At 38.6% G+C, this 9534-nt stretch overlaps 1 protein-coding gene across 1 annotated transcript; it reads right to left on the minus strand.

Moving 5' to 3' along the window:
• Positions 1–7081: 7081 nt before the first annotated feature.
• On the minus strand, positions 7082–9534 carry LOC133876199 (uncharacterized). The gene is made up of 3 exons (XM_062314484.1): positions 9039–9534; positions 7450–8945; positions 7082–7324 (listed from the first exon to the last, which is right to left on the minus strand). The coding sequence occupies exons 1-3, from the start codon at positions 9532–9534 to the stop codon at positions 7082–7084; spliced, it is 2235 nt and encodes a 744-aa protein (XP_062170468.1).

Below are 9534 nucleotides of genomic sequence, written 5' to 3' on the forward strand. Positions count from 1 at the left end.
AACTTTTCTCTTTCTTTCTTTCTTTTTTTTTTTTTTTTAACTTTTCCATTTACAGCAAAGTGGAATTTTTCTAGGAGGGAATAAAATTAAAAGATCACTAGGCGCGAATCCTCTACGTCGGTCCTACGACTCCTACTCCTACTCCAAACATGTCAATAGCCATCCAGATTTTAACCGCGTCAGCTTTAGAAAAAGGAAAAATCCTTGGAGGGAGGTATTTATTTTTTAATTTTTTAGGATAAATGTAAAACAAATTTAAGATAAATTTCTTATATTTTTCTCAAACTATCAATTTATTGTAGATGTCAAAAAAGTAATGTTCTTAACAATTTTTTTAAAAGATAAAAATACTTTTCTAAATTAAAAAAAAAAAAAAAAAAAGGTTTGAAAACCCATAACGTAGCCGTTGACCGGGACAGAGCTACACACCATGTTTTTCTTACAAAAGAAATTAAAAATTAAAATTTCATCCTTAAATTTTTTTTAATTTTTTAGTTTTGCCCTCTAATTTTCCTTTTTCAATTTTATTCCCAAATTTTAAATACTAGCTTCGCTCCTGACCCTTGATACGGTGGAGATCCACCTTAGTTCATAATAGAACTAGTGCATGTAAGAACTGGAACGAGTCTGTGAGTTTTGTCAATGCAATTCAAGTCATGGAATGGGATGACGTGTGGAATCAATTCATTCATATGCATCAAGAATCTGAAAATCTTTCTGATATTTCCCTTACTTGAGGAGTGTCGTAGATTGTGAACACTATGGGTGTCTTCAATTACTTCTCAATCAGGTGACTCATGGCAGTGATACTCTTAATTAATTTTTTTTCTTTTTTTTAATTAAAAAAAATAAGAAAGAAGTAAAAAGTGGTGACCCACGGCAATTGTACAAGGCCACTCCGTTAAGGTTGACAGTTGGAATGGATGAAAAAAAATAAAATTTAACTAAAATCTTTCAAAAATGCCCTTACTTTGACTAGTTTTTTAAGGTCAATTTTTCATAATATTTTTTTATTTTCAAAGTGAGGGTATTTTCAAAAGATTTTGATCAAATTTAGTTTTTTCATCCATTTTAATGGTCAACCCTAATGGAGTTGTCTTTTTTAGGATGCGTTTGAGATTGCGATTTTGTAGATAATAAGTGCGATTTTAAACCAAATCGTAGAACATAAATCGTTTGGTAACTGCGTTTTTAAAAATTGCGATTTGAAAATGCACCAAATCTGTTTTTCAAATCGCAAGTAAGATTGTGCTTTTTTAAAAACACATAATTTTAAAGGTTAATTTGCGATTTGCCAAACGCTTAACTATGTTTTTTTTAAAATTAATTTTTTCAAATCTCACATTTTAAAATCGTGATTTTAAATCGCACTTTCTGAAATCGAAAACTCAAACGAACCCTTACACGAATGATAATTTGATGTATTAAAGTGTTATATCTGTCAGTTAGTCGAGTTTTCTTGAAAATGTCTAGTAGTTCAGGGGATTTCAATGTATTTAACCTTAATATTTTACAAGGGGTTTATAAGTTTACTATGCTTTTACTCTGAACTTTCTTTGGTAGTGATTGGTTTCCTAGTGCTAAAAATCTAAGTGCAAGCTTTCGCAAATAATAAATTCTCAGTGTACGAGGTTGATCCACAAAAAATGATAAATACTAAGTAAAATTCTTATTATTGTACAAAAAAATAAATTGAATTGATTTTTTTTGTTTTCCATTAAAAAGTGGAGCAATTGAGAGATAGTAAACTAAAATTAAATTAACTAAACTAAATTAATAAAAAATGAATTAGAGAAAGTTAATAGGAAATACTAAGGCCTCGTTTGGTTCGCAGAATGAGTATTCCATTAGGAAAATGAATAGTTATTACTGAGAATGAGGAAGAGTGGAATAGAATAATTATTCCAATTGCTTAGTTTGGTGACAATACATATTCCACAATTGAAATTGACCCAAAACTACTAAAAAAACCTACATAATTTCTTTCTTTTTTTTAAAAAACTCAAATCTTAAAAATAAATAAATAAATAAATGTTGGACCTTAGATATGTGGGTGGTGATCTGAATTCTTTGTTTTTTTTTTTAAAATTAAAAAAATTAAAAAAATTCTTTAATTTTAAAATTTTAAAATTTAATTTCTTTTTTTGTTTTTTGTTATGTTTAGTTTGGAAAAATTAAAGAAAAATATGGTTCTTTTTGGAAAAATGTAGTCTATTCCTCTAAAAAATGAGATGAATAGTTATTCCTCTTCGTAACATTCTATTACGTATTCCTGAATATATATATAATCAACTCTCTTAATCGGAAAATAAAACAATTAAGCATAAATCAAATATAAAATAAACCGAACATGGGTTGGTGGAAAATTTGATTTCAAAAACATGTTATGATAAATTAAGCATTCAATATATTTGCGAATCATATCAAATCAAACAAAGTAATTAAGTATTTGATATAAATAAAAATCATAATGAATGAAAATAAATTTGTCTCACTAAATTACTCTTAAATAAAAATTATCCTCAAAATTTAATCATTAAACTATGAAGAACAAATAAAATAGTCTCAAGAACAAATAATAAAAATAGTATGCTTCACCCATAGACTTAACTAGAGATTTAGTCACTCATAACTATAGAAATAAATTTCATAGCTAAAATACTAATCATCAAACTTAAATAATTAAAAATAAATAAATAAAAAATAACAAATAACTAGAACCACTAGAACCAGTCGAGTTCTGATACCAGAGAGAAAATTCACTGCGCGGCCCTCTTCCCATTTTGCTGTGCCGTGCAGTATTTTTATAGAGTGAGAAAACAAATCCTTTTGCTTTTGGTATTGGTATTGCGAGAAATGTTAGACAAGGACGTTTGATCGTTCTGTCCGTCTTTTAATATTAAAAAAAATATATTTTATTTAAAAAATGAAAAAATGTATAAAGGATAAATGAAAAAAAAAAAATGCATAATATATGTTTTTAATATTAAAAGACGTATTGTCTATCATTTCTCTGGTATTGCAGTCCACGCAACCTCACGTCTTCAAGTCTAAGCATAACAAAAGATTATATTTTCTACACTTCTCTATGCACGTCCAACTCTTTATTGGGCATGGGATGGACTCCTTTGAACCATCTCTTGCCTCTTGGTATTGTATTGCAAGTTGGACTTCTTCTATGCATGCATGGCTAAGAGACATCAAGTTAAACCCCACCTCTTCTCTTTTTCTTTTTTTTTCTTTTTTTTCTTTTTTTCCTTCTTTTGCTTTGTCTTTCTCTTCTTTTGATCCACATATTGCGTTGTAAAGGCTAGAGTTTCTTCTTGCATTTGTTTTGACATTTGACCTTTGATCATTCAACTTTTTCTTTTGTGATTTCTATTAATTCCTAAGAAAAAACAGTTCATTAAATTAATATCTATTTAAGTTCAAATTTAATTATTGAAGAAGATTCCACAATTAAATATAAAAATGTAAGAATTAAATCATAATAAGGTATGATAATGTTTATTTTAATAGATAAAATCTGGACATTTAAGCTATTATCACGTGGATTTTGTTGGTGACCAGGGGCGGACCTACATGCACGGGTGGGGGGACAAATCTCTCGTAAAAGTTTGAAATTCATCTTAAAATATGTCAATTTATAAATTTGTCCCGCCAAAAATAATTTTTTTGTCCCCCTAATTTTTTATTTTTTTTTACATTTTGACCTCTCTTTCATCTTGAAAGACCAAAAATATTTCTTGTTTCTACCGTTCGTTCGCTTCTAACTAAATATCCAAACTTGGTTTCTTTTTTATGTCGCCTTGAGACTTGAGCTCACAAGTCACAAGTCAAAAACAACTACCACTGCAGTGACTGCACGTCTCCAAGGACCAGCAAGGTATGGCTCTATGATGTCATGATGTCAATTGTGCAAACAATCTTCTCTTTCATTCTTTTCTCCCCTACTTTCTCAATTCTCAGCTTTGGTTCAAGCCATTTCCTTCCGTATTGGACATTAGCTTCCCCTATAGATGGCGACCAGGTTGTGATGTGGTCAGTTGCGAAGCCAGTGGCAAAGCCAACACTGACAATTTGGGAGGGTCAAATTGAAAAAATAAAAAATTAGGGGTAAATTTTTAATTTTAATTTTTTTTTTTGGAAAAATCTGGGGCTTAGGGAGTCCAGGCCTCCCTGTCCTTGAATAGATCCTCCCCTGGCTGTGGTGACTGGCGAGTACTCTCTCTCAGACTCTCAATCTCTCTCTCTCTCTCATCATGTAAGCCATAACATTTTTTCATGCCAATTATTTGTTTTTTTAAAGTACTTCCTTTTTTAATTTAAGTTTTTTTTGTGATTTCGTAATGTTACTAATCTATATATTGCTTTCTATTTATAAATTCTTAGCATGGTTTTCATTTTTGGTAGTTTGATAATAGCTTTTCAAATTGATTAGAAATCTCTTATTAATAGTCTTGATGTCTAAGATTCAATCTTTCATTTCTGATTTTAAGATTCCAAGTAACGTGATAGAGAAATCTCTTATAGCTCTTCCATTTTTTTTATGGTACTCTTAATTTGGCATTTTGACAAGAACAATTTTTATTTTATTTTAGGGAAGTATGGCATCATCTTGGTCTTGTAAGGCCGATTGGCACTGTGCCAACATTATAATTAGAAATTTAGAATATTAGATGTTTAAACTTCTCCATAAATCATAATTGTTACTTCTTTCTTTTGGGGATAACTTTAATTCGGTCGTAGCAAAAACTATGCTTGATGTAGCCGCAGTCCAAGTTCCACTGTAAATTACTAAGGATCCTGGAGATATCAAACACAAGTAATAACTTGAAAAACTAAAGAACGATGATGGCGTCTCACCATCGCTTGAGAAATCCCATCTCAAGAAGAAAAAGGTTGCTGGAAGCTTTTATTAAAATTCTCTGATGATCAAACCCATACAAAGTGGTACTTATATAGGATTATTTCAAAGACTAACGCACCCTTGTAACCCTACGTACCCTCAGGGCCAAGCCCATTATTACCTAAAAAACACATAAACAGAAATTAACCCACAGTGTAGACTAATACTTATAAATTAAAAACAAAACTCAAAAACATTCCAGCATTATTCCACACGGTACTATGGTCCCTCATCAATCCCCCTCTCCCGGAAAAGAACTCGACTCAGTCGAGTGAAAGGCCAAGTATTCATCATAGAGATCTGGATTAAGACGTTGAACTTCATCAGCTTTAACCCAGCTATTATCAGATTCAGGGCGGCCCTTCCAGCGAACAAGAAATTTCTGGTAGCCTCCCCTCCGCGTAGACACTAACTGATCATCCAGAATAGCGTCAATTTGTTCACGAGGCGGTGCAAGAGCAGGCAGAATGGTAGGGGGCAGAGCATGGCCAGCAAGAGGAAAGGTCTCATCAGAAGTAACCGGGCAAGCAGTAAGATCTTCAACATTAAAAATGGGGCTAATAGCAAGATTGTCAGGGAGATCAAGGTGGTAGGCGTTAGCACCTAACTGCTTGAGAATCTTGAAAGGGCCTGCGCGCCGATGATGAAGTTTATGGAAGGAACCACGAGGAAAACGCTCAGGACGCAAACGAACTAAAACAGAGTCACCGACGTTAAAGAAACATCACGGCGATGAAGGTCGGCATGAGTCTTATACTTCTCAGAACTAAGAGTTAACCGACGACGAACTTCAGCATGAAGACTTTGAATATGTTGAGCAAACTCATCAGCTCCCTGACTAGCTGGTGAATGCAAAGGCAGCGGTGTAAGGTCCAAAGGGACCCGTGGTCGCCTCCCTGTCACAATTTCAAAAGGAGAGAGCCCAGTACTCCTATTAACCGAGCTATTATAGGCAAACTCGGCATGAGGAAGTAACAAATCCCATGTGGTTTGATGATCAGTGATGAGACAACGCAATAGGTTGCCAAGGCTACGATTAACCACCTCTGTTTGACCATCGGTTTGTGGATGAAACGCACTTGAAAACTTGAGTTGAGTGCCCATTTTAGCCCATAACGTCTTCCAAAAATAACTAACAAACTTGACATCCCGATCAGAAACAATGGAAACCGGAACACCGTGCAAACGAACGATTTCGGAAAAGAATAAGGATGCCACCCGAGAAGCATCAAAAGTTTTGGCACATGGCAGAAAATGAGCCATTTTGGAAAACCGATCAACAACGACACAGATGGAGTCATGGCCACGAACTGTCTTAGGTAATCCTAGGACAAAATCCATACTGAGGTCCAACCATGGTTGACTGGGGACGGCCAAGGGGGTATATAGGCTGGCATTGGTTTTGGTACCCTTGGCAAGCTGGCATGTCCGGCAATGTTTAACGACTGTGATGACATCACGACGAAGATGCGGCCAAAAGAAACGATCCTCCACCAAATTGAGTGTTTTGTCCCGCCCAAAATGACCTGCTAAGCCCCCAGAGTGGAGCTCAGTAATCACAAACTCACGAAGGGAGGAGCGGGGAATGCATAGTCGGATCCCCTTGAAGAGAAACCCCTCCGAAATGTGGAAGTCAGTATCAGGGGGGTGAGGCTGGGCGCACAGGCGTAGGTACACAGGGCCAAAATCTGGATCAAGTCGATAAGTGGCGGGCAAATCAGCAAAACAAGGAACAGTCACAGCCAAATTCTGTAAGAGGAGAGCCTTGTGGCTAAGGGCATCAGCCACGCGATTTTCAACACCCGCTTTATGTTTAAGCACGAACGTGAACTGTTGAAGATAATCAAACCACCGGGCATGCTTAGAACTGAGCTTCTTCTGAGAATTGATATGCCGGAGAGAGTCATGATCAGTGAAGAGAATGAAGTCGGAGTGAATCAAGTAATGCCTCCAATGTTTAAGTGATTGCACTACAGCATACAATTCGAGCTCGTACGTGGAGTACCTGCGCTTGGCATCACTAAGCTTCTCACTGAAAAAAGCTATCGGGTGACCTTGCTGGCTGAGGACACCTCCAATGCCAGAGTGAGATGCGTCACAAGCGACCTCAAATGGGACATCAAAATTAGGCATACACAGGACTGGAGCTTCAGTGAGCAAAGATTTGATTTTCTAGAATGCCTTGTCAGCAGCAGTTGTCCACAAGAACGCTCCCTTCTTGGTGCATTCAGTGATCGGAGCCATTATCCCACTAAAGCCCTTAATGAACCGTCGATAAAAAGATGCGAGGCCATGGAAACTACGGACTTCATGGATGTTATTGGGAGTTGGCCACTCCAGAATGGCATGCACCTTCGCAGGATCAGCCGAGATCCCCTCAGCAGACACAATAAACCCCAAAAATAGCACACTAGACTGGGCAAAAGAACACTTTTTGAGGTTAATAAAGAAGCTTTCAAAACGTAAAGTGTGTAAAACCTGAGTTAGGTGATTCACGTGCTCCTCCAAATTCCGACTATCAGAATATCGTCAATGTATACCACCACGAACTTGTCAATAAAGGGTCTCAAAATTTGAGTCATCACCCGCATGAAGGTGCTCGGGGCATTAGTTAGGCCGAATGGCATGACGAGCCACTCAAACAACCCATCTCTAGTTTTGAACGCCGTCTTCCACTCGTCACCGGGTCGTAGCCGTATTTGGTGATAACCATTAAGCAAATCGATCTTGGAAAAAATAGTAGCACCATGCAACACGTCCAGCATGTCGTCGAGACGTGGAATGGGGAACCTGTACTTGATAGTAATCTTATTGATGGCTCGACTGTCCACACACATACGCCAGCTGCCATCTTTCTTAGGTGTCAATAGAGCGGGCACTGCGCAAGGACTTAAGCTCTCCAGAATAAATCCGCGCTCTAGTAATTCGGTGATTTGACGGTGTAATTCTTGGTGCTCAGTGGGGCTCATGCGGTAGGCTGGAAGGTTAGGTAGGGAGGACCCGGGAACAAAATCAATTGCATGCTGGATGGACTGCATGGGAGGTAGGGTGTGGGGTAATTCCTCAGGGGTCAAATCGCTGAACTCCTCGAGTAAGGATTGAATCACCACAGGGGGTGGATTCGACTCTTCGACCTGCACAGGGCGAGTGACCACTGCAAGCACAACGTCTCTCTCATGGCGGACCTCCACAAATTTACGCATAGTCAAAGTATGATTATCGGCGTGGGGCATATTAAATTCTTGTAACTTCATAGGTTGAAGGGTTAGTCGACGCCCCTCAAATTTGAAGGAATACGTATTGCGCCGTCCATCGTACTGGACGCCCCTGTCGAACAACCAAGGTCTACCCAACAACAAGTGACAGGCCTTCATAGGGATTACATCACACCACACTGCATCGCGATAATTCTTGCCCAACGAGAAAGAAATCAAGCACCGATTCTTCACCGGAATAGAAGTCTCATCAACCCAACTAAGTTTGTAAGGTTGAGGATGTTTTTCCATGGGAAGTTTCAATTTTTGAACCACCTCCTGGGACGCTACGTTCATGCCACTGCCGTTGTCGATGATGACATTTAAGGCCTTTCCGTGATGTTCCACCCGTGTGTGGAAAATGTTGGTTCTTAACCAATCCTCGTCAGCCTTGTGTTCCACCCGCTGTCCTGCTAGAATGCGTCTAATCACGCACAATGGGAGAGTAGAACTCTCCAAGACCTCCTCCTCTAACTCACCCTCCACTGGTTCCTTAAATGCCACCACAGAAACCACGTCGTGCCCAATGTGTTCTTGGTGCAGTAATTCCTCACCACAGACCAGTGTGAATTTGTGCTCTTTAGTGGGACACATCACCGCATAGTGGCCTCTGCCACCGCACTTGAAACATTCATCTCTGGCCTTCTCGCCTCTGGCTCCCAAGACATCCTTGGGTTTCCGCTCATCAGTGGCACTCCACTCGGGCGTGTTATGTGACCGGCCGCGATCATACGAAGTCGGGGCTGTTGTTCGTGAAGACTGCTTGTCCGAGACTGCCGGTGCTGAATAATTCCAAGAGGCATGGGATCGCCGCGGTATCAGTTGCTGCCGTTGCTACTCCAGACGCAACGCTATTTGATAGGCTTCCTCCACACTCAGGAGCCGCACAGTAGTAAGCTCTTTACGGATGTCATCTTGCAAACCCGCTTTGAAACGAGCCAAGGTCTGCCCCTCAGTTTCTGCAACTTGGCTCCTTATACTCAGGTCATGGAACTTGGTGGTGTATTCGTCCACTGACATGTTGCCCTGCCGTAATAATATTAGTTCTTCAAACAGTGAGTCCTCGTAGTCCAAAGGAAGGAATTTTTCTTGAAGTTTAATCTTCATCTCATCCCAGTCGGTGATAGGGGGTTGTCGGAGCCGATGTAAACGCTCTTCCACGCTGTTCCACCAGACACGAGCCTGCCCCTTCAATTTCATCTTAGCGAACCGAACCTGCCGGTCCAATGACAACCCAGACCAATCAAAATAATCCTCAAGAGAGGTGAGCCAATCTTGAAACAATTGTGGTTCGAATTTTCCATGATAGTCCGGCACGTCAACGCGAACCCTCCTTGCAGCATCATCCAACCGAGTCTCCACACGCTCCAT

Source organism: Alnus glutinosa, chromosome 8, assembly GCF_958979055.1.
Source record: "Alnus glutinosa chromosome 8, dhAlnGlut1.1, whole genome shotgun sequence".
In the NCBI taxonomy this organism is placed as follows: domain Eukaryota; kingdom Viridiplantae; phylum Streptophyta; class Magnoliopsida; order Fagales; family Betulaceae; genus Alnus; species Alnus glutinosa.